This window comes from Bos javanicus, chromosome 10 (genome assembly GCF_032452875.1).
Source record: "Bos javanicus breed banteng chromosome 10, ARS-OSU_banteng_1.0, whole genome shotgun sequence".
In the NCBI taxonomy this organism is placed as follows: domain Eukaryota; kingdom Metazoa; phylum Chordata; class Mammalia; order Artiodactyla; family Bovidae; genus Bos; species Bos javanicus.
In genome coordinates this window covers 43,046,903-43,073,080 of record NC_083877.1, presented here as the reverse complement: position 1 = coordinate 43,073,080, position 26,178 = coordinate 43,046,903, and the positions used below count along the sequence as shown (strand labels likewise).

The 26,178-nt window shown below is 36.9% G+C and overlaps 1 protein-coding gene across 3 annotated transcripts in view; it reads right to left on the bottom strand.

The window, feature by feature from the left end:
• Positions 1 to 950: 950 nt before the first annotated feature.
• The window catches only part of ATL1 (atlastin GTPase 1), a 73,798-nt gene continuing 48,570 nt past the window's right edge, over positions 951 to 26,178 (bottom strand). The window contains exons 7-14 of one of the 3 annotated variants that reach the window (XM_061430943.1): positions 17,902 to 17,994; positions 16,699 to 16,837; positions 10,983 to 11,110; positions 9,816 to 9,872; positions 8,736 to 8,807; positions 7,231 to 7,662; positions 3,145 to 3,159; positions 951 to 1,334 (exon numbers count right to left, since the gene is read on the bottom strand). In XM_061430943.1, the coding sequence (XP_061286927.1) occupies positions 1,224 to 1,334; positions 3,145 to 3,159; positions 7,231 to 7,662; positions 8,736 to 8,807; positions 9,816 to 9,872; positions 10,983 to 11,110; positions 16,699 to 16,837; positions 17,902 to 17,994 (1,047 nt within the window). In that variant the 3' untranslated portion in view covers positions 951 to 1,223. Of the gene's footprint in view, positions 1,335 to 3,144; positions 3,160 to 7,206; positions 7,663 to 8,735; positions 8,808 to 9,815; positions 9,873 to 10,982; positions 11,111 to 16,698; positions 16,838 to 17,901; positions 17,995 to 26,178 lie in introns of all 3 variants that reach the window. The other 2 variants (XM_061430944.1, XM_061430945.1) reach the window with 2 other exon arrangements.

The window sequence follows — 26,178 nt, the reverse complement described above, 5'->3', positions numbered from 1 at the left end:
TATCCAAAAATGAAAATAGGCCAGTGGAATTTTATCAGTGGGAAAAGTTATTTCTCAGGCCATGTGATCAAACTTGGCTAAGATGTGAGCTTATATATCTTATGAACTCTCACATACTTTTCCATCTTTACTCTTTACTTAATATTACCATTTCATTTAACTAAAGCTTAGCTATTTCTAAGAAAGTTATAAATTACTCTGTTTTAGAGCTCCTGGATAAGAGGCATTACTTTTTTTTTTCTTTCATTACTGCACATTTTTATCCTCTAAAAAGTATGAAATTCCACTACAGATTTTAGTAATTAGAAATACAATAAAGAATCACTGGTTTAAAAGAACTGGAAGGTACCTAAATGGGATCAGCATACATATGTTAAAATGAAAAGCTAAATCTGTAATGGTGTCAACATTAGAGAAAATGCATTTTGAATTTAAAAAAGAGATAGAAACTTTTCCTCTTCTGTATCAGCGCCTCCCAAACATTTCCAAATTCAGTTGTTTTTAATCTTAGGAACCAGAATAAACTTTAATAATAGTTCACATGTTAAAAGAATAAACCTATGATGAATACATATCTTTGTGTACCAAATGAAAAAATATACAATGCAGTGAAACTCAAATACATATACAAAGTGATTTTTTTGTGCATTTTTGATCAAGAGGTTTATATTCTATATTAAACAATAATATAAAAGAAGCAATATATAGTTTCTGATAAAGCAACTGAAAAGCTCTCTTAGATGTCTTTTATAATAAAAGCTAATGGTATATGTAAGATGGTATAGGTTGAATCAAGCCTATTGAGCTATGTTTTAACAAATGCCTATGTGAAATAATTTAAAAATTCTTCTGTAGAAATTAAATGAGCATATCCAAATGTGGAGTAATATTACTACATGGTTTAACTATAACCCAGTAGTAGTATTTAGTAAATTCAAGCAGAACACATGTACCATTATCATAAATAGACAAATTCTTTAAATTATAATAGCATATTTGAAGACAAAATCAAGAAACTATACATGTTAACAAATGATATAACCATGCATACATATATCTGCTTATTAAACACTGAAGTAAAAGAACTAAGCTGTTGTGCAGTCTTCAGAGGTGCTTGGCATTCTACTCTGTTCTGATGGAAGCACTTTGTATGTTTGCATGGAAACGTAAAACAATATTTAATTGACAATTTGGTCATGCACCTGTGTTTTTTAAATTTGGGGTTACATTTTCTTCTTTTCTGATTGTTCAGTAGATTCTGACTTTGGTGCAGGAAAAGCTTGATGATACAGATGTCTGTGGGTTGCTGCTGCACTGTAAAGCTTGTATAAAGCCTAGAAATAAAATAATCAAGATTATTTTTAAAAATGATAAAACATTTTATTAAATACATAGATATAAATTTTTTCCTTTTAGTGTAATTTATGGTACTATATAAAATTTAGCATGCTAAATTTGGAATCCTTAGTAATCTGTCTAACATATATACTAATAACTAGTATCTCAGCAGTCAAAAGTATTTTCAACTCTCCAGTGTGTTGATAGTACTACTTATGCAGGTTGATCTCTATGGTAAATGTTCTATCCTCGGATTGCATTTTCTTTTACCGTTCCCACCTTTTGGAGGAGAGCTTCCTAACCACTGTATCCCAGGGATGTGGAAAACTCATATTGTGAATATTATTAGTTTTAGAATAATTGTGGGAGCTCATAACTTGTGATTGCCAATAGCTAATTTATTATACACAGGTAGAACACTTGCTATTGGACCTTCCTGAGAGGTTTTTCAGAAAGGGACCACTTTTTATTCTCCATAATTTCCTGATATGATGGGCTTTCTCAAATATGCTCTTTTCCCTTGCTTCCACTAATCAGTTCATAGCTTACAAAACCTTTATTCAGAAACATTACCTTAGAAAGTCTTCCTTCATTAAAACTACCTCTGTCGTTGTTATTTGTCTGTGTAACAGTGTTTGCATCATAGAAATGTTTACATACTGCTTTCTGAAGTGTCCATAAATATTTTTATGTTTTTTTTTAACCCCTCACCTAGTTTCTAAAATTCATTACCTCCTCTGACTTTCACATAATGAACACTCAGTTAAGACCAATTTATCTGATGTAATTCTAGAGTCTTTAAAAAGTCTGAATATTTTTAAAGGCTGAATAAAAGCTTGATATCCTTAAATAGAATTTCCAGGAAATTCCATTCATTTTTATCTTTTTGAGTCTATATGGCTATTTTCTTAACTCTGAATTATACCATCATCAATTTACAAATGCATACTGGCACAACCTTAGTTCTATTTCTGATTCTAATACATGCAGTTTAATCAATGTTTTCTTAAAAGTTCGTATTTTTTCTTAAGATTTGATTTACAAAGTTGAAATTTATTGTTACTGTTTTAGTAAATTCATTTTACTGAATTTTACATAAAATAATTCCTTGTTGACTTATAAATATTAAATATATCCTTGGTATCTGATTGGCAGACATAACCTAGTTATATATAAAACAGCAGAAACCAAGGAAAGAATTACGTACTGTCACTGTAGTTGCTGAAGATCAGTATTGCTTTCTGAAAGTAATGACCTAAATGACTCCACAGAAATAACTTTTCTTATGTGAAAATGATTCCTTCATAGAAACTTAGATTATTCCTCAGATACAGACTTTCTGCACATGTGCAGTGGGAGAAATGAACACTAATTTACAGGTCAGGTCCAAGGTATGCCAAGAAAGTTAGTTACACTACATGCTGGCCTGAAACCTGCTTAAAGTGGTACAGTATCTCTTTCAGAAGCCACAGTTCTAAAGGTTGTAGCTCTGTTTACTCTGCATTACTTAAGTTTCCTCCAGATTTTCATAACTACTTGTTTCACTCTGCAGTAGAGCAAAATGCCCAATGTTAGAGCTTAAGATTTTTGAAAATTTCTAAACATTCAGAAGTAAAATATTCCTGATAATCAATTCTTGTGTTTCATATGCAGATAAAATTATATATCATGTTCAGAGTAAAGTAAATATTTTAAAACCTCTCTACATTGAGACATCCTTTAATGACTAGTTGGTTCATAAAATAAGACAATCATAATGTTTATAAATATACAAATAGTTCTTAATTTAAGAAAAATTTAACTTACCTCATTTGTACTTCCCTGTGGTAAAGGCAGATTAAAGGGGAGAAAAGAGAAGTATATATCCTGCTTCATTAATAGCACTATGATAATCAACCTTATTTACATTAGTAATTTGAGAGCATTTAGGAACAAATACACCTTGAGAGAGGGGACATGTGTATACCTATGGCTGATTCATGTTGATGTATGGCAGAAACCAACACAACTTAGTAAAGCAGTTACTTCAAGTTAAAAATATTTAGACCATATACCCCTGCAGATTTTTTCAATTTAGATTACGTATTTAATCTGAATCTTCTGAAGGGCCCAATTCTATATTTATCACAGGTTTCAGCATCATATTCTAGGAGGGCTTTGGGATTTACCTTAAATAAATAGCCCCTCTTCATCTTTTGAGGTTGAGGGGCTTTTTGAGGCAGTGGCTCAGAGGATCCAATTTTAATTAATTCTTTTCCAGTAGTGCTACCATTTATCAGTATATATCTCAATTAGATTCTTCAAAGACACACAGTATATCCATCAGTTACAATTTGGTTTTAAAGAATATAAACATACTCAATGCTGAGATAATTGTAGCTATCACTTGCTACCTGCAGACCATAAATATTCACAAGTCTTAACTCCAAAATTTTATGAAGAATCTCAACTTTAGTTTCACTAAATTTATTGAAATTTTCATGTGGTAATTGATACTTCCAGAATGAAAGGTGAGATGATTTTTATTCTCGTGTGTTTATAATTGTTTCCCCTGTCCATAATCAGTTACTTGAACAGCAGACCATGGTGACCCTGGGTTGGTTAATTGGACCATAGAGGACAACTGACCCAGAAGCAGCTGATCCAGAAGTTGACCTGGACTCATTTTAGGGCCTGGTACAAATGAATAGTTTAAAGAGACAATCTGAAGTAATCAGATACTGTGTTGAAAGGTTTTACTAAAAGAGACAGTGATACGACTTCAGATGGTCATTTATATATGCTCCTAACAATGGTTCTATGAAGGCCTACAAGACCTTCTAGAACTAACACCCAAAAAAGATATCCTCTTCATAATAAGGAACTGGAATGAAAAAGTAGGAAGTCAAGAGCTTCCTAGAGTTACAGGCAAATTTGGCCTTGGAGTACAAAACGAAGCAGGTCATAGACTAACAGAGTTTTGCCAAGAGAATGAACTGGTCATAGCAAACACCCTCTTCCAGCAACACAAGAGAAGACTGTACACATGGACATCACCAAATGGTCAATACCAAAATCAGAATGATTATATTCTTTGTAGCCAAAGAGGGAGAAGCTCTATACAGTCAGCAAAAACAAGACCAGGAGCTGACTGTGACTCAGATCATGAACTCCTTATTGCCAAATTCAGACGTAAATTGAAGAAAGTAGGGAAAACCACTAGACCAGTCAGGTATGACCTAAATCAAATCCCTTATGATTATACAGTGGAAGTGAGAAATAGATTCAAGGGATTAGATCTGGTAGAGTACCTGAAGAACTATGGACAGGTTCGTGACATTGTACAGGAGGCAGTAATCAAGACCATCAAGAAAAAATGCAAAAAGGCAAAATGGTTGTCTGACGAGGCCTTACAAATAGCTGAGAAAAGAAGTGAGAGGCAAAGGAGAAAAGGAAAGATATACCCATTTGAATGCAGAGTTCCAAAGAATAGCAAGGAGAGATAAGAAAGCCTTCCTCAGTGATCAATGCAAAGAAAGAGAAGACAACAATAGAATGGGAAAGATCTCTTCAAGAAAATTAGAGATACCAAGGGAACATTTCATGCAAAGATGAGCACAATAAAGGACAGAAATGATATGGACCTAACAGAAGCAGAAGATATTAAGAAGAGGTGGCAAGAATTCACAGAAGAACTATGCAAAAAAGATTTTCATGACCCAGATAACCACAATGGTGTGATCACTCACCTAGAGCTAGACATCCTGGAATGCGACATCAAGTGGGCCTTAGGGAGCATCACTGTGAACAAAGCTAGTGGAGGTGATGGAATTCCAGTTGAGCTATTTGAACCTAAAAGATGATGCTGTGAAAGTGCTGCACTCAATGTGCTAGCAAATTTGGAAAACAAAACAGTGGACACAGGACTGGAAAAGGTCAGTTTTCATCCCAATCCCAAAGAAAGGCAATGCCAAAGAATGTTCAAACTACTGCACAATTGTACTCATCTCACACGCTAGCAAAGTAATGCTCAAAATTCTCCAAGCCAGGCTACAACAGTACATGAACTGTGAACTTCCTGATGTTCAAACTGGATTTAGAAAAGGCAGAGGAACCAGAGATCAAATTGCCATCATCCACTGGATCATCGAAAAAGCAACAGTTCCAGAAAAACACCTACCTTTGCTTTATTGACTACACCAAAGCCTTAGACTGTGTGTATCACAACAAACTGTTGGAAATTCTGAGAGATGGGACTACCAGACCACCTGACCTGCCTCCTAAGAAATCTGTATGCAGGTCAGGAAGCAACAGTTAGAACTGGACATGGAACAACAGGCTGGTTCCAAATCAGGACAGGAGTACATCAGGGTTATATTGTCACTCTGCTTATTTAACTTCTATGCAGAGTACATCATGCGAAAAGGCAGGCTGAATGAAGCACAAGCTGGAATCAAGATTGCTGGGAGAAATATCAATAACCTCAGATACGCAGATGACACCACCCTATGGCAGAAAGCGCCTCTTGATGAAAGTGAAAGAGGACAGTGAAACTTGGCTTAAAACTCAGCATTCAGAAAACTAAGATCATGGCATCTGGTCCCATCACTTAATGGCAAATAAATGGGGAAGCAATGGAAACAGTGACATTTATTTTTCGGGGGTCCAAAATCACTGCAAATGGTGATTGCAGCCATGAAATTAAAAGACACTTGCTCCTTGGAAGAAAAGTTATGACCAACCTAGAGAGCATATTAAAAAGCAGAGACATTACCAACAAAGGTCCATCTAGTCAAACCTATGGTTTTTCCAGTAGTCATGTACGGATGTGAGAGTTGGACTATAAAGAAAGCTGAGCACCGAAGAAGTGATGCTTTTGAACTGTGGTGTTGCAGAAGACACTTCAGAGTCCCTTGGACTGCAAGGAGATCCAACCAGTCCATCCTAAAAGAAATCAGTCCTGAATATTCATTGGAAGGACTGATGCTGAAGCTGAAACTCCAATACTTTGGCCACCTGATTCGAAGAACTGACTCACTGGAAAAGACCTTGATTCTGGGAAAGATTGAAGGCAGGAGGAGAAGGGGACGACAGAGGATGAGATGGCTGGATGGCATCGCCGACTCGATGGACGTGAATTTGAGTGAACTCCGGGAGTTGGGGATGGACAGGGAGGCCTGGCGTGCCTAAGTCCATGGGGTCGCAAAGAGTTGGACATGACTGAGCGACTGAACTGAACTGAATGAAACCAAGGGCTTTCCTGGTAGCTCAGCTGGTAAAGAATCCCTCTGCAATGCAGGAGAGCCTGGTTTGATTCCCGGTCAGAAAGATCCCCTGGAGAAGGGATAGGCTACCCACTCCAGTATCCTTGGGCTTTCCTGGTGGCTCAGATGGTAAAGAATCTGCCTACAGTGAAAGAGATGTGGCTTCAATCCCTGGGTTAGGAAGATCCCCTGGAGGAGGGCATGGCAAACCACTCCAGTATTCTTGCCTGGAGAATCCCCATGGACAGAGGAGCCTGGTGGACTACAGTCTGTGGGGTTGCAAAGAGTTGCACACGACTGAGCAACTAAGCACAGCACAACAAAACCAATGCTAGTCAAATGATAGGTTTTAAGTATGAAGTAATCAACAAATACTTGAGTCACAATCAGCTAAATAAAAACTCAACTGTTTTCTCTCAACTTTAGGGATAAGAAAAACACTACCTAATCCATATATTTTTGAAAAATAGTGAGACATTGACTGGAAAACTATTTCTATAGTTTGTATCTGGCCATCTAGACAAACTCTATATAAAATTCTTAAAGTCATGTTTACCTGTATATTTTACTATATCTAACATAGTGTCTGGCACACAGATGGCATTCAAATAGGTGCTGCATTTAGTTGAAGAGAATTCAGTGTTCATACCTGGTCCCACAAGGCTGCAGCCACTTGGTCTATTACAGCTCCCAGCTCTCGGTATTCTCCAGAGTACCGGATGTATGCCCAGGTGCACAGGGTGATAAGGGTCAGTCCCATTATCATATTGCATAGGCTAGCTATGATGTCCAAACCAATGAATCCAGTCACACCAGCAATCACATATGTGATAAAGATGACAACAAACAGTGTGGCTGGGGTACGAGCTGCATGGAAGATATTTTTGCTATCATTGTGCTTGATATACTGGATGTAGAGTTCATCTATTTCAGTCTCCAACTGTTGCAAGTAACGACGGCTAAATTCCTCCCCACCCATCTTCTTTACCCCTCGAAATAGCTTCACAGATTCTTCCTTAAGCTCCAGATGTTTGGTCTGCAGGTCATTAGGGGCCAGAAATGGTTTGTCACCGCCACAGATCTGTATCAAATAGGAAGTATTATTTATGCAGTGCACAGTAAAACTAGCAACTGTATCACAATTTTGCACTTAGCTAGCTGAATCTGTTAGAACACATTAATAATCAGAAGGAGCCAACATTTTATTTTGTCAACCCATATCTTTCCACACTCCATTTCTATCAGGGGAGACTATAAGTGGGACTGGTAACTTTATAGGCGACGTATTAAAGCCTTAATTTTTATTCTCTTTTCAACACAGATTGGAATAGCCATTACTGAGTCCAATTTCCTCAAGGTGAAAAGGTTTCACTGATTTTTGTTTGGAGTCCATGCAGTATTTTCTTCAAGAGACTAAATGGAAACATGTTAAATGTTCATGGACCACTTTTTCAACTTTTTTTCAAAAGTTACAAGGGAAATCTCAATTACCCATACTGTTAACTACGGGTGAGATTTAAATATACATAGGAGACTCTCACTCCATTTCCCCTTTAATTATGTCATAAACACCAGACCATATACTATATTTCCCTTGATTCCAAGGCTCTACCAATTTGGGGTGCAGTTTTGATTTTATAACATTTTCAGTGGAAAGAAAACTCATCACATTAATAGATATACACAATAATCAGTAGATGCATCCTAATTTAGAATGTTACTAGTAAAAAGAGGAAATATAGTACTTAGAAATGTTGGCCCTTGTGGTTTATTTGTTTCTAACAAGTTTTTATACTTAAGATAGAAATTGGACTTGTGGAATACGGGGAGGTATAGTGGAGAGGGTAGCATGTTATTTTAGCTACTTTAGATCTTATAAATACTGGAAAAATCTGTATTCCTCCACCCCTTTAAAAAGAAATATGTTATAGAGAGAATTCATTTAAAATACATTTAAATTTTGCATATGTCATGTTCTCTTGATTTGTTTTTAAAATACTTGAGGAATACAATAAAAAGAAATGTGATACACATAGGCTGAGAAAGCATAAGTCAGAGCCACTTCTGCATGTGTATACAGTGTAACGTGGAAGAAGAATGAGTTCATGGAAGAAATACTGATTTTACTTAAAACGTGATTTAAAATATTCTTACCTCTTCCATTTTTTTATTGTATGTATCCTTGGCAGTTGCCACGGCTGCTAAATTATTAGCTTCTGCTGTGGCCTTTGGACAAAGTACAAAGTATGATGTAAAATGTTATTAGACTTCCACATATATACACACAACATGCAAGAAATATGCAAAAACTCAAGGTCATCAGATAATTTAAAAAGTGCTGAAATACTTGTGTATCTTCTACATTAGTAAAATTAAAATTTCAAAATGTATAAACTATAGCTTACTCAATAAACCATAGTTCAAAAATGAATTTTCATTTGGAAGATTATTCATCTAAAAAATATTTTTAAGCCTTTCACCAAATGTGTGTGTATGTGGGAGAATCTATAAATCCAGACACATGGGAAATAATATATACATTTTATATATACTAATGGGCTTCCCAGGCAGCACTAGTGGTAAAGAACCTGCCTGCCAGTGCAGGTAGACATAAGAAACACAGGTTTGATCCCTGGCTCAGGAGACCCCCTTGAGGAGGGCATAGCAACCCACTTGCCTGGAGAATCTCATGGACAGAGGAGCCCAGAAGGCTGTAGTCCACAGGGTCAGAGTTGGACACGACTGAAACGACTGCACACATGTACTCATACATAAAACTATGTCAACTTTAAAGATTACTACTGATAGAACAGTGTATCACTGATAACATAAAGGAGGCATTAAGATTCAGAAATTTTAAAAAAAAGTATGGGAAAAGCAAGTTTTTCCTTTCTTGAATGTTTATTTGTAGAGGCCACTTGTTTAAAACATGGACCTGCTTTTCTTGTCACATGTATGAATCTAAACCACAGTGAGTCTTTTCTAAACAAATTTAGTACAAAGAGAATGAAGACTCTCTTGTATCTCAGCATAAGTGAGGGTGCTATATGTGTATCTGAAAGTGATTAGATGAATCACTTGCACAAGAGAGTCGTTAATAGAAAAATAATCTGATATATCACTCCATCCATTATTTTTATATGGTGATTTCTGACAGCCAGATTGGAGCATATCTTTAACTTAGCTTTAGTGACAGAATGTTTTAGAATGTCAAGACTCCTGATGAATAAATACCTGTAACATGGATTTGGGATGTGGTAATTCTTCACCTTGATAGATCTTTATATAAGCCTAAAAAAATAGGAAAGAAAAAGACTCATGTTCAAGTAATTCCATTCAATATCTATGTTAAATTGTATTCTGAGGTCTAACGCCTTGACAGTTCAAAAAAAAGTTAGATCTTGACAGTTTCAAGAACTATTATCTTTCTCATACTTTTAATTCCCTCTTTCTTATTATTATTAGTTCTTGTTCCTTTTTCCTGAAAAGCCCTTTGCACACATTTGCCAATCTCAGTCTTTGCAAAGGCTTACCTACCTCACCTCCTTTAAAACTTTCTCAGATCCCTCTGCTAGGAGTAACGTTTTCAGTTACCCACAGGAATCTGTATCTGCTGCTGCCTCAAGCTTTATGGAACAGATCTGTTCAAGGGCCCTGAGTCTCCTACTAAAATTCTATGCTCCTCCATGGTGTTTTATGCAGAGCAAGAATTCAAATTTTAGACAACCTGTCACTTCTTGCTGAGAGTGGTGAAGATAAACAATCACAAAGAAGGTATACAACCACATTTGAAATGACAAAACATCAATTTAAAAATTTGTTATTTTAGTCCTTGGAGCATCAATCCAAAAATCAGATTGATAACTGAAATCTACTATATATGTGCATTGGTTTAAAAAATGTGTTTGGGGCTATCTGACGTAAACAGGTAAATGCAAATTTAAAATATTTCCATTTCAAATTGGCTCTTGGTGAAGAAAGCAGGAAATGTAGAAGAATTTTCTCCAGTAGGAAGGCAAAGTATAACCCATTAGGGAAAATCTTGAGAATGAAGGTAAAATTCAGTATAGGTCATAAGTGAAGACTATGTGACCCTGGGAAACACCTCCTCCCCGTAAAGAGAAGCAAGACTTTTCCAACTCCTAAATACATTTCTGTTTCGAAATAATTTCCCTCAAGATAAAAGGTGACAGTAAAGTTACCTCAAGGAATTTTCTCAAAAAATAATTTCAGAAAGCAAGCTCCTCTTGGGAGTCTAATAATTTTTTAAATCATTTGTATATATTCCTGATACCTTTGCCCCCCATATTTCTATAATTTTCTGTCGTTTTAGGTAGGAACTGCATTCCCAAACGTGTCAAATGTAAATACTCACAAGTGCTCTAGAAATAAGAATGATACCTTGAAGTACTCTACCAGACCTCGGCAGGTGATTTTGTTCCCATTTATCTCTTTAATGTCAAGGCTCTCAGGACTAAGCAGCCAAGGAATGAGGATTTTCAAGTTTTTGATGAATTCATCATCTATTTCTAAAGTAGAAGAAAATTCATCATTATTTTAAAATTGTTAAAGGCTTTCATGGGATACCATAAAACATCCGGTAATTACCTCTATTTTTTCCCCAGTGATAAAGCTATCACTCACCTTCTGATCATCTAAATTACTCCTGAAACCCACTTTTCTCAGGGTGAACCATACTCCTTGCCCAACTCCTATTGCTAGTCTTTCTCGTCTCCACTCCAATTACATATTTATTTTGTCTTTCACCTATAAAATAGCTTTCTTGATATTAAACGATGCATAAATGTTTCACACCCTATTCACATAACCATGTCATGCATTCTGATGCCTTTAAGTCTTGTTCACAGTTTTATACAGAGAGAGTTATAAATGGAAGAAGGGCAGATATTTACTGTCTTATAAGATGTATTCCCTCCAGAAAGTATATCCAAAAGTTTTCTGTGTTTACTGTGCCAATCTTATGAAAAATGTATGGAACTGTGTAAGGTGTGTTAGCTAGTACTCAACTTCAAAAAGAAGTGAAATTAGGGCTTCCTCTAGTAGTGAAACTCAACAACACAAAACTGTAAGAAAAGCAATGGAGGCCTTTTAGCTAGCTGGTCAGAAGTATTCTGAGTTATTTAATACAACTAATGGTGATTGCAGCCATGAAATTAAAATATGCTTATTCCTTGGAAGGAAAGTTATGACCAACCTAGACAGCATATTAAAAAGCAGAGACATTACTTTGCCACAAAGGTCCATCTAGTCAAGGCTATGGTTTTTCCAGTAGTCATGTATGGATGTGAGAGTTGGACTATAAAGAAAGCTGAGCACCAAAGAATTGATGCTTTTGAACTGTGGTGTTGGATAAGACTCTTGAGAGTCCCTTGGACTGCAAGGAGATCCAACCAGTCCATCCTAAAGGAGATCAGTCCTGGGTGTTCACTGGAAGGACTGATGCTGAAGCTGAAACTCCAATACTTTGGCCACCTGATGCGAAGAACTGACTCATTGGAAAAGACCCTGATGCTGGGAAAGACTGAGGGCAGGAGAAGGGGACAACAGAGGATGAGATGGTTGGATGGCATCACTGACTCAATGGAGATGGGTTTGGGTAGACTCTGGCAGTTGGTGATGGACAGGGAGGCCTGGTGTGCTGCAGTTCATGGGGTCGCAAAGAGTCGGACACGACTGAGCGACTGAACTGAACTGGTAACACATAACCCATTTTATAGTATTAGGTTCAAGCTTAGCATTACAAATTTAGCAAAGTAACACAGAAAACAGATATTCAGAGGACTCTTGAACACAGCAATAATTTTTTAAATCATATGTAAAAAGCAGAGACTTGGTATATCCAGAGACTTGGTATCTAAGCAAAGATACCATGATTTTTAAAAACCTGAATTTCAGCAGAGTCACTGAGTTTTCAGGCTTTGGGATTGGTGATTTCTAAGGTCTTAAGGATAAAGACTCAAACCTTATGATTGTATTTTGCATGTTCCCTGCTTGTTACTGAAATATCAGTTTACATAAGAATTTATGGTTCTTTTCTTTTGCTTACTGTTTTATGACATGTATAAGCATGATGTTGGAAATTCTTCCAACATATTTTCCTTCATGTTTTGTACAGCTTTGAAATTTGTGTCCATATTTTATGAGGACTTGGACAGGAGTTTATTCAAATTTATTTTTTTGTTTGCATTGTACCAGTTTTTACTGATAACTGTGCTCTGTATTTGGAGAAGGAAATGGCGACCCACTCCAGTGGGAGCTCTTGCTAACAATATTAGTGGAAGAAAAGTAAATACATGACCCAGAACATCTGCAGACCAGTTCAGATCAATTTGTGGAGGTGTGCTCATCAGCCTTGGCTCACTGCAAGTGTTCAATAATATGTGTGGGTGGATGATTATTCATAATGATTTATGTTTTCATCATTTCTTCAAGAATTTTTGTCACAAGAGTAAAACCTTGCTAGGAATTCAGGATCTAGGTCAAAGAAGTTATCTGTAACAATTGAGGACACGATACATGCTTTATAAGAATTCCACATGGCAGATGCACCTACGGTGTAGGGCTGCTGTGGAAACTAACCAAGGAAGATATTTTTTCAGGATCATTTGACTCTGACAAGTCATGAGAAATACATCTTTAAAAATAATAACCTTGCACTGGGATTTGGCTATGCTTTCTGAAGTCTAACTGGAGCTGTTAAGGAAGCAGCTCCCCAATTTATGATGTGGTTACCTGGTCATTCTACAGGTGGTATTATAACACAGAACCACCTCAGAAAAAGGTTAACTCCTTGTTAATTACAAGATCGGATCTGCTATATGAGGGGACATATTCAGTAGGCACTTGATAAGAACTGGTCAAATGCATCATGAATGAATGTGATTCAGTGCTTTCGGTCCTTTTGATTTCCTAAATGGGAAGTGATTCAACTAATAGCAATTAAATATAATCATAGTAGCATAAGTTTTAAATAACACTGGAAATAGTAAGATAGGATAACAATTATGATAATGTGAGGGACCATGAACAAAAGATAATTATAACAATTACTACTATTGATAAATGAGTTAGAAAATTATTTCTGTAAGTGTATCGAAAGAGTATGTGAGAAACTATCATCAAATAATTTCTGCACAATTGTTTATTCAAGATGTTTTTTCCCCTGGAGGCAACCACTCAGATGACAGCCCTCTGGAGAACAGCTTGGCCAGAAGACAAGACATTCTGGATAGAAATAACCCCATATTATAAGATTCAGGATGGGATGAAAAACTGATGTAGACAGCAGACTCAAAACTGCCCAAGGAAACACTGAGGCACACTAGAGCATTTTGGCGCACAGAGGGATTTAGCAGTAGCCTCATTAAAATGGAACTTTTGACAGTTAACTGAAGCTGCCTTTTATTTCTCTTTCCCTCAGGCTAGCCACTTTGGTAAACTCGCAACTCATGGGTAACTGTAAACCAATTGTGAGTCAATATATGTTTAGATTATGAGTAAAATTTGATGAGGAACAAATCTATTTAAGACTGTGATTTATATCTGCATGATTTATCTTAAACTCTTTCCCTGAATTCTTTCATTGCAAAATATATCTGTTAATTTAAGAACTATAGCTGTGTACTACAGGAAAAGAACAAGGCATACTTTTTTGTCCCAATAAAGGACTGTTGTTGAAGGCCTGCTCCTGCTCTGCCTGCTTATGGCTCTCCAACCCCAGAGAAGAAAGAAAGGCCTTGTGGGAGCCCTCTCTTTATGTAATTTATTCAAAACACATTGAAGCCATTAGGTCACTGCACAGTATTAAGAGGTCTGTGTGCTCACTGGTGGGTTGGAATTCATAAGTGACAGTGAAATTATACAATCTTGAAATCCATGCATTAATATGTGCCTGCCTACAGTTGTCTTTCTGTTGTATAATGAAAAGACAATTTAAAACATGTATAAAAACAATTGCTGATAATTGATAAATTTGTATTAACTACAATGGTAAAATAAAAGGTATCTGAGAGAAAACACTATGGATACATGGGGGAAAAAAACTGGTTTGCTTTTTGAATTTGCCAGTTCCACAAAACTGAACACAAGTTGTTCAGCTGTCATTTTTAAAAGTAATTTTAAAGTCCTTTGAGAACAACTGTGCTGCAAGGCTTGTTATGCCACTGTCTCATTACCCCTGACACAATGCAGAAAGGCCAAAGTAAATTAAGGACATGTTTGAATTTAGTGGTGTACTCAATGCTAGGCTTACAAATAAAAAAGTCAGAAATGTCTTTGTACTGAGGTAGGAGGTGGATTGGAGAAGGCGATGGCACCCCAGTCCAGTACTCTTGCCTGGAGAATCCCAGGAACCGGGGAGCCTGGTGGGCTGCTGTCTATGGGGTCGCACAGAGTCGGACACGGCTGAAGCGACTTAGCAGCAGCAGCAGCAGGAGGTAAATAGGCCTCCCCCAGGATAAAGCAAATGGAGATTCATTCCCTACTGATGGAAACTCCAAGTCAGGAATAGCAGGACAATTAAGGGAAGAGGTTGGGCCTTTCCCAGACCAGGTATTTCTTGTTTGTGAAGTCAGGAGACCTCCCTGAACATACATGTGCAGAAAAGGCTAATTGCAGGCGAAAGGAGGAGCAATGTCAAGGGATGCTTTACCCAGATGCCTCTGCAGTAGGATCCATCTTGGCTAAGAGATGCGTGTGCACATATGGAAGGATCCTGAGGTACACCAAAGATGGACTGCTGCTGCTGCTGCTGCTAAGTCGATTCAGTCGTGTCCGACTCTGTGCGACCCCATAGACGGCAGCCCACCAGGCTCCCCAGTCCCTGGGATTCTCCAGGCAAGAACACTGGAGTGAGTTGCCATTTCCTTCTCCAATGCATGAAAGTGAAAAGTGAAAGGGAAGTCACTCAGTCGTGTCTGACTGTTCGCAACCCCATGGACTGCAGCCTACCAGGCTCCTCTGTCCGTGGGATTTTCCAGGCAAGAGTACAGGAGTGGGGTGCCATTGCCTTCTCCGAAAGATGGACTGTGAACTAGGCAAATCAAAATGACTGGCCAAAGGAAACTTGGAAGAAACGCTCCATAAAAGTAATTCAAATTGCCATGAGGGTACAACTCAGGGACTCTCCCTCTGAGTCTGCTTGTGTGTCCATCCACACATACTGTATTTTTTTTCCCTTCTTGATAAATACTTTCCTCGTTTCACTACTTTCTGTCTTTGTGGGAATTCCCAGGGCCTTTGTCACTGACCACTGGTCTAGTGGATAGGATTTGGTGCTTTCACCACTGCAATCCAGCCCAACCTCTGGCTGGGAACCCAAGCCCCACTCTAAACCATTGCAGGCTGAGGCCATGTGAGATCAGTACTACCTTGGATTAACTGCAAAGCAAATATCTAAAGACCTAATGATTATTAGGAAGGATTAGCTTCTGCTTCTGCAGACTCCTGCCTCCACCTCCTGCTGCCCCCCTTCCCTCTTTTTTTAGACGATTTGAATTGCTTTGGAATCTTAAAACATTAGTCATATCTCTCTGTTTAAGAGATGATTACATACTATTACTTTGAAAAACACTCTGGGGCTTTTGGTTTTTTAAGAAACTAGTCCTCATCCAGAAGATGCTTTCATTATTAGTGAAGTTTTTAATGATTTATAATTAAATTTTTCCGCAGCAGTTTGAAAGAGCTTCACTTCAGTATTATGCAATATTTTTTTCTATCTCTAATTATATAACAATACAAACATTCCAATAATATAGACTTCTATTTTCCCTTTTAATATAAATAAGGAAAATGTAAAAGGAAGATATTAAGGAGCATTTCTCAATGCAGAGGTGAGCAGGAACCTCTGAGAAAGGGTGAGGGTTACTGCTCCCAGGTGAGTGCAGGATTTAGTCTATTTTCTCTGTGTACATATTTGGTACCCATAGAACCCCACAGATCAAGGAGGTGCTCTAGCATGAGCTGGGGATTCTCAATCCCCCTGACAATTTCTAATCAGCACACCTAGATCAGTGAACAAACTAAACTAGCAGCTATAAGCCCAGTGGATAAAATCAGACTTAGTGACATAAACACATTCACTAAAAGACAGACAAACCTTTCAGTTTTCCATCAAAGTTTGGATTGGTAGCTACTTTTAGGCCAGGATGAGGTAGCAGAAAACAGGAAATTTTGGTGAAACAGGAATGGATGTGTTTTCGAACATTCTGTAGTTCTTCATGCTGGTTCCCTGAGACCTGTAGTAAATCATTCTGAAGTTTAAATGACTTTCAACGCAAACTGAACTCCAAAAGAGTTCTGTGGCATTTATATTTGCTATGTCTGGTCACAATGATAAAAAATGACATGACCAGGGCTGATACTAAAAGTTTTGGGTCAATTGCTACATAGCCACATTTACGTATAGTATACATATGGCATTATTACTATAATTAACAAATGTCTACTCTTACTCAGAAGAGCCTTCCAATTTTTTAGTACAAATTAGTGGGATTTTACTCCAGCTAGTTCCTACAAATTCAAATTTTAATTCAAAGTATTCACAAAGACATGAATAGATCATAAGATATTCCTACCTTCTTTTCAGGAGGTACTCAAAGACAGCCTCTTGTCACTTAGTAGGTATACATTTAAATTCTAGAAAGACATCTGGATAGTTGGGTATTTACATATAAGCTAAACTGCCTCCTTTTTTCCTATGTATTAGACAGTTAATAGTACAAATTATCCTAAAAATAACCATAGCCTAAAAAAGTAAGCTTAGAGATCCTGATTATCAAGAGTTCTTTTTTTAATCTCCATTTTTTTCCTGATTACTCATTAGGTATTTTTTTGGATATCTGTTCAACTATTGAATTGTCATGACACAGACAGTTAATAGCCTCCTCCTAATATCACATTCTGTGAACTACTAGCAAAATGTCCTAAGATTGACTTTGGGGATCTTAAAACTTAAATATTTTCTTAAATTGACTTTAAGCCTCTACTAAAACATGAATCCAGATATTTGAACTGTCAATCTCCAACTGATTTAACTCTTCAAATTAAAGATTTTATCTTTAGGAATAAATCATTGTTTTATAGATAGCTACAAAAGAACTCTTTTTCTGAATCATAATTATCGATAATATTTAAAATTGTAATTGACATTTTGTTAAGTATCACTCTTAGTTTGTTCACAGAGATACTATGAAGGTCAAATGAGTTTGTGGCTATTGAGTATCTATTCAAGAAGTCACTCAACAAAAATAATTTTAGATCACTGTTGGGGAAATGTCATGCATCTAGACAGCTAACAAACCTTGAGGCGTTTCTCCAAGAATTTGGAGCCACCGTCAGATCCATATGAAAATTCGTATGGGAAGCTCCAGTCTCGAACAAGAAATATCAGACTCTAAGAGACAATAAGAACAAAGGATTGATAAAGGAACTCTAAATTGCCTCCATCTGTTTTTTACTGAAATATATTAAATGATATTATTGCCATCTGAATAGTGTTCTTCTCCACATAAAGGAATTAAAAAGCAAACATAAAACCTAGGAAAGTTGTTTCTGAGCATTCACTCCTCTCTGAGATCATCCTACCTGTTTCCATTGAATGTGAACAGAAAGCTGCCCCCAAAATGACTAAAGTTACATAGTGCCATTCAGCCAGTTTGAGGCATCTCTGTCAGTTTTCAGGAAGCTTTTTATGAAGATTCAAGTTTTATTTGAAGAAAGTTTTCTCCTTCCATCCGTCTAAATATTTTTCCTCTATTACATCTGTCCCCTTCTCTTCTTTGGGGGTTCTAATCACGCATACCTGGTAGGCAGAGGGGCGGGAATCCAGGTTTTGTGGGGCCTGAAAGTTATACAATCTATGCAGGGGAGAGGGCTCAATAGGAAAAAGGTACAAAAATGGGCTAAAAAGTTGATATTTATTTACAATGAGAAAAATAACAAATTACAAATTTTAAAACACGAATACCACAAATACATTTGTAAAAATCCAGAAAAATAACTAACATACCTTTGTAATACTTTTTTCTCCTACTTTTTGACTGCAAATGCTTTGATCACTTTTTTTTTTTGATCACTTCTTCACATGACAATTTTGAAATATTTTCTGTTAGAAAGCTAATTCAGTCTTTCCTCTAACAAGGCCAAAATTTTTATTGTAAAAATGTTTTTTATTGCTAGTAGTTTAGAAATATTTCAGCTTCACAACTTGTTATTTATAATATCATATTTCTTCATCTGTTAAATTGAGATAATAAGGGAGCCAGCCTCACAGGACTACTAAATGAAACAGTATACAGAAGACATTTCGGACAGTACCTGGAACAAAATGCTATGTTAGCTACTTGATTTGATTTTAATGGCCACATAGTATTTTAGCACATGGACAGAACTAACTTATTTTGCATTCTCCTAGATGTTTTCCAGTTTTTCTAAGTACTATTCTAAGAAATGCATTGATAAACATCCCTGAAGCTGAGTATTTGTTTATATCCAGAAGGATTTTTATCAGGGACTGTGTTCCCCTAATTAGAACAATCATTAGAATCATTTGAGAGGCTTTTAAAAGTACAGAATACTTGGGCCCCCCTCCACACCTACTGCAACCAAGGTAAGAGCAGCTTTCCTTTATCAAGTGCCTATTGTAAGTCAAGCACAACACCAGAATCACACACATGATGTATTTCATGCACTGCTGCCCCAGGAGAGGTTACAATTTATTATTAGTCTTAAAAGAGATATATAAAAATCACCTTCACCCCCCCAACCTGATGTTAATCAAGTAATTTTCCCAAAGCCACAGGCCAGAGTGGAAGAGCTGGCATTTAAACTTGGGAAAATTCCTGCTGCACTGCCTCAAAATTAAGTATAGAAAACATAGTTTACAATCTGACACATTAAAGCATTCTTTCATAAGTTAGATTAACTTATACTTCAATTTTAGTATCTGGAAAAATGCAGGAACTTGAGGGAAAAATTAGAATATTTTAATGAAATTAGCTATCTTTAAAAGTCTAAGCGTTAACATCTCTGGGCTTCTAATTGAGCCTTTTAGTCTTGCCCATTAAAATTGATATTGCTTTTAACTCTCTTTTAAGCTTTTCCATTTTCTTTCCCTTTACAGTTTATCTGTTGAAGAACCTACAAATCTGACCTGGAGAGATTTCCATAACCTGAACCTTGCTGACTGCATAGTCACAGGGCAGTTCAACATGTTCTTTCGTCCTCTGAATTTCCTACAAATTGGCAACTGGATACAGAGTTGTGATCTGACTCTGGTTTTACTTTTTGGCAAGACTCTATGAAGCAGAGTGTTCTTTTATTAGGAGGCACATAGTATATGATTATTTCTCCTTTGGTGAACTTACGTTCAGATCAGATCAGATCAGATCAGTCGCTCAGTTGTGTCCGACTCTTTGCGACCCCATGAATCGTAGCACACCAGGCCTCCCTGTCCATCACCAACTCCCGGAGTTCACCCAGACTCACGTCCATCGAGTCAGTGATGCCATCCAGCCATCTCATCCTCTGTCGTCTCCTTCTCCTCCTGCCCCCAATCCCTCCCAGCATCAGTCTTTTCCAGTGAGTCAACTCTTCACATGAGGTGGCCAAAGTACTGGAGTTTCAGCTTTAGCATCATTCCTTCCAAAGAAATCCCAGGGCTGATCTCCTTCAGAATGAACTGGTTGGATCTCCTTGCAGTCCAAGGGACTCTCAAGAGTCTTCTCCAACACCACAGTTCAAAAGCATCAATTCTTTGGTGCTCAGCCTTCTTCACAGTCCAACTCTCACATCCATACATGACCACAGGAAAAACCATAGCCTTGACTAGACAAATCTTTGTTGGCAAAGTAAAGTCTCTGCTTTTGAATATGCTATCTAGGTTGGTCATAACTTTCCTTCCAAGGAGTAAGCGTCTTTTAATTTCATGGCTGCAGTCACCATCTGCAGTGATTTTGGAGCCCAGAAAAATAAAGTCTGACACTATTTCCACTGTTTCCCCATCTATTTCGCATGAAGTGATGGGATCAGATGCCATGATCTTCGTTTTCTGAATGTTGAGCTTTAAGCCAACTTTTTCACTCTCCGCTTTCACTTTCATCAAGAGGCTTTTGAGTTCCTCTTCACTTTCTGCCATAAGGGTGGTGTCATCTGCATATCTGAGGTTATTGATATGTCTCCTGGCAATCTTGATTCCAGCTTGTGTTTCTTCCAGTCCAGCGTTTCTCATGATGTACTCTGCATATAAGTTAAATAAACAGGTGACAATATACAGCCTTGATGTACTCCTTTTCTTATTTGGAACCAGTCTGTTATTCCATGTCCAGTTCGAACTGTTGCTTCCTGACCTGCATATAAATTTCTCAAGAGGCAGATCAGGTGGTCTGGTATTCCCATCTCGTTCAGAATTTTCCACAGTTTATTGTGATCCACACAGTCAAAGGCTTTGGCATTACGCTACCTTTGCTTAACTGAAGCTCATTCTTCAGGAGATTTCTCATTAAGGGCTCATAGTAACAACATTCTTTGTATTCTTACATGCTAATAACATTTTGTGCCCTTGATAAGTGAAAGTCAATTTTGCTGGATATAAAATCCTTAGCTCACATCTTCTTTCCTTAAGCAGGGACACGTCTTAGTTAGAATTATGGATATTTCTTGTTTCATTACAGTGTAAGTCCCCCTCGCCCCCATGTGTATGTGTGTGTCCTGTGGATTCTTGTGGGGAAAGGAGAGACTCCTGTGGAGGAGAGCATTTAAAAATATCCATATACACTATCTTTAAATAGTCCACTATCTTTAGATAGATGTTCATTCTTGTCAACATTTTTGTCAAAATATGATAATTTGTATTTAGAACATTTCTACCTAAAACATGCACTTTGAAAATAGAGGTTAGATAAGAAGCAACTTTTGCAAAATAGAGGTTCATGAATCAGTGTAAATGAAACCAACTATGTGGATTTGGCTATATTTTGCATTTTTCTTGGAAGAGTTTAGTCTCTTTTCTTGGTCTTTTTCACTGGGCATCTTCCCAAGTCAATCAAATGAGGACCATGTGTAGAATAGGATCAAAGATGAAGTCTTATTTTCTTAAATAAGTACCCTATATCCTACCTACCTCTAGTGTCAAATTCTAAGTTGCTTCCCTAATGCTCCCATCCAGTGCTGCGCTGGTATAAACTGGCTCTCCAACAACATCAACATGCCTTGATTTGTGGCATTTGACAATTTCTGCTGTGCAAATGTGCCTACCATAGCTGATTTCAAGCTACTAACAGTTTAATAACTGGCTTATGTAACTCCTGAATATTTACTAGTTAGCTCTCAAAGTGGTATAAGCCAGCTACAGTACACCCACTGTCCCCATCCCCTCCCTAAATAATTCATATGCTTTACGTTTATCCTGTATGGAATGCTACGAATTTCAGTCCTTATTTCAAAATCCATCCATTGTTCCACACTGCTGAATTTTGATTTGTTCATACATATAGGTCGAGATTTAAAAAGTCAAGAATACAGATTACTCTAACTTTCTCAGATAAAAATTTCTGAAGTCATACTTTAAAAAAATAAATTAAATCCAGTCAGGCAACTGGGGAAAATGATGGACCTACACTTTGCATATCCTTCAAGTGATCATAGGATGAAAATTATGAAAAACATTGAAACTTTTGTTTATTTTCCTTTGAAGACCATTCAAAAGGAGTGCTATAGCACCACTATTAGTGAAAAATGGAAAAAAGTTCAAATGCTCAACAACTGGGAATGGTTATATACATTATGGCATATTAATATATTACATAGCTATTAATATTACAAATGTGTGGAGTGTATCCATACATGTATTAAGTCAGTATAAAAAGGCTTACATGAAAAAATGTTATCTGAATTATAATGCTAAATTTATGTGCACATCCATTATAAATACATGAAAACACTCCCAAACTCCCAGGAAAAAACTGTTCTAGAATCAATGTAGCCAGTGAATACCTGAACTGGTTTAACCGATTTAATCAATCAAGTTCAGTTTTAATTTCAGCTTCAGGTAGTAAGTAAACACTGGAACTCATTTTAAACCCTTCTAAGTAAGTAACACCTCACTTCAACCAACAGCCCACTGGAAGCCAACCAGTGACAGCTTCATGCTTTAAAAGTCAGTCAAGAATTAGAAGAATCACCTCAGAAAACTAACTGAGGCTATGTCAACCCATTGCTAACCTCTATAACCAGACATAAAACATGCTTCTGTATTCAACAACAAAAAAATAATTAAAAAACTGATGTCCACCCATTCTTGTCTCTGTAAACCATGAAAATCCAAGACAAAGCCCCCAACTCTACATAATAATCATTTGTTTTGCTTAATGAAACTCCCAAGTATAACTCTTTTACTAAATTAACCAATAAACCCAGCTCTGGTTTTCGTATCAGGTTTTGAGTGAAGGTCTCATCCTCCAACAATTCTGAAGTCCTACTGAGATAGTTCTGAACGCCCTCCCTGGGCAGTATTCCCTATGAACCTCAGGTTAACATGTGTACTTGCCATGTTCCCTGTTCCCAAATTCCATCTGTTGAAATTTACTTAGAGGTGAATCTGCCTCAACAATGATAAATCTGAGTTCTAATTTCTTTCACTGAGCTCTTGCTGCTGATTAATTTGTTATCCTAGAATTTTTGTTATAAAGACTCAGTGGGTCTTTATATGGGTCATTAGTTCTATGTCTCTGTAAAGGGTAATTCAACCTTTTTTTTGGTAAGTGCACTCATTGAATAAAAAATTATACCTAACTTTTGTATAATGTTATTAGAACTTTTGTTTTAGAGGTTTATTATTCAGTAAATATTTTTGCCATTAATCTGGGTTTTTTTTTGCTGCTTTTCCTTCTTTTGTTTGAAAATTCATACAAAGTATTGTCTTGTATTTTATCTTGAATTGTCTTGTGTCACTGAATGTATAAGGAAGTGCTTTATAAAGAACACAGGCAAAGACCTGTCTTAAGTAGTAACCAGATTAATCAGGATGCTCCAAAGACTAAGGGTTGGAGGTCTGTTAAACCAGGAACAAATTTATGCAAAAGTAGTCGGTCAAGTTTTGCCTTGGGTTCTCTACAACACTTAGAGGCCATTCTCATTCTTGTCAATTTGCAAATTACTTTGTTTAGTCCATAATGTAGGATCAATGACTATCAGATTATTGACTGTACGTAGCACTGTTCTAACACTTGCTTGAGGACCCAGGTGCTCTTCATAAGCACACAATTTGAGCAACTTGTTTGTTACAGGCTTGTGTATATCAAAGCTGCAGTCTTCTCCTGGAAGAATTTCTGCTTCCTATTTGTATTGCATTACAATCCTAATATTTGCATTTACAGTAATAAATTACCCTTAAAAATTTAGAATAACATTGTGTTAAGCTTCAGACATGTCAAAACAAATAATAAAATAAGATGTTCTATAAAAATGAAGATAAAACAAAAAACACTCATTAGTCAGCTCCTTTAATGAGTAAACTGAGGCCTCAAAACAAACTGCTGACTCCGGAAGACTCAATTTCACTCTCTAACCTTCTGAAATTTACCCTACTGACAGTGTATCTCTCTCTGCTCAGTTTTATCTTCACCAATCACTTCACTCCTTCAATACATTCTTTTTCTTCCTCTGACCTCCTGAACCATTTCCTTAGTGATTTTTGCAGGAAAGAAGTAGTCATATTGCCCCAACTGCTTAAAGCTACTATATCTGAAGACTATTGTATAGAAGTTGAATTTAAACACTGGCCTCAGTTATAAGGAATTTCTTTTAGCACAGGAAGACAGAAATTTGCTGCAGAATTCAGGATCCTGTTGCTTAGTATCCTGAATTATCAGTTATTTTCCAACTAAGTTCACTTAATTATTAGTCCCTCTTGTTAGGTTGGAAAAAAATTGTTAGGTTAGAAAAAATTGGTTAAAAGCAGTAAAAAGACCAGGAGAGCATTTAAATATCCCAGCTCATCATAAAAAAATAAGAATAAAAATTTTAATAGCCCTTTAAGGGCAAGAAGTATAGAAAAACACAATGCAAGGCCATTTCAGAAGACTTTCTCTGAGATGAATTGGACATCAACTAAAAATTGTGAACAAAACAAGGATGAATCAATAGGAAACTTTAAAAATAGACTTCAGGAATATTTCAAACAATACTCTCAGTACTTAAATAGCCAAAATAAAGGGAACATTGTCTTCCCTTTTTAAAATGGGCTCAGAGGAGAACGGGATGACAGCAGATGAGATGGTTGGATGGCATCACCAACTCAATGGAAATGGGTTTGGGTGAACTCCGGGAGCTGGTGATGGACAGGGAGGCCTGGCGTGCTGAGGTTCATGGGGTTGCAAACAGTCGGACACGACTGAGCGACTGAACTGAACAGACATAAAATACAGGAATCAGAAAAAAAAAAAACTTGAAAGAGAAATCATCTACTTAGAAATTTACACTTTATGGCTGGCTTTTCAGACAGGCTTTTGTATAGGGACACCTATAGATACTTTAAGCAGAAAATCTGCTGAAAGAACCAAAGTTTCATATTAGCTAAAGATACCTACACTGTACATGATTAAAAAAGAAACTGAAGAATCTCTTTGAGTAAAAGTTTCCACGGATACAGACAGAAAAATGAGAGAATAATCTGTAACAGTCCAGATTGTTGGTGGTGGTGTTTAGTTGCTAAGTCCTGTCAGAGTCTTTTGTGATCCCAAGGACTGTAGCCCCGTCACACTCCTTTGTCCATGGGATTTCCCAAGTAAGAATACTGGAGTGGGTTGCCATTTTCTTCTCCAGGGGATCTTCCCAGCCCAGGGACTGAACCCACATTTCCTGCATTGGCAGGTGGGTTCTTTATCACTGAGCCACCAGGGGAGCCTGAGTCCAGATTAACCCCTTCCAAATTATCATAAATCTTGATTTTTTATACATATAAAAAGGTTAGGTCATGGCAGTTATTAAATCAACAACATGGTCAACATCCAAGACTCAATGTCTTTTATGGCCTATTTCTTGATCCAGTAGTCATGGCTTATCCTCCCTGCCTCAGAGCAGTTGCAGTCTTGTCTAAACTACTTGAAGCATCTACAGATTATGCACTAAGACCACCTTTAAATCCAATGGTACCACATACAAACTGTTGCTAACTGAGAACATCTCACTTTTTTCTGTTAGTCTTCACTAATTAAATGTAAAGACTTTTAAATTATAAACCATCAATGTAATACTTTCAATTCAGAAATCCTACTACCTTTTTCCATTGAAAACGAATTTTATGATTGTGTTTCTGCAGTTCAAGAAGGGGCCACACCCAGTATAAGCATTTTGGACACATTCATATCAATTTTTGACTTAAACTGTTTGTTCATGGGTCTTATCTTAAAAATGTAAAGAGGTAATACTAGGGAGGATATGTAATAGCTACACCAAATCTTGAATCCAGGTTTTCCAATTTTGGGTCCAATAAGTTTATTTGTATGCAAACTATATACAATCCTAAATATGCATATAATGCCATAATTCAGTTCAGCTCAGCTCAGTCGTGTCCAACTCT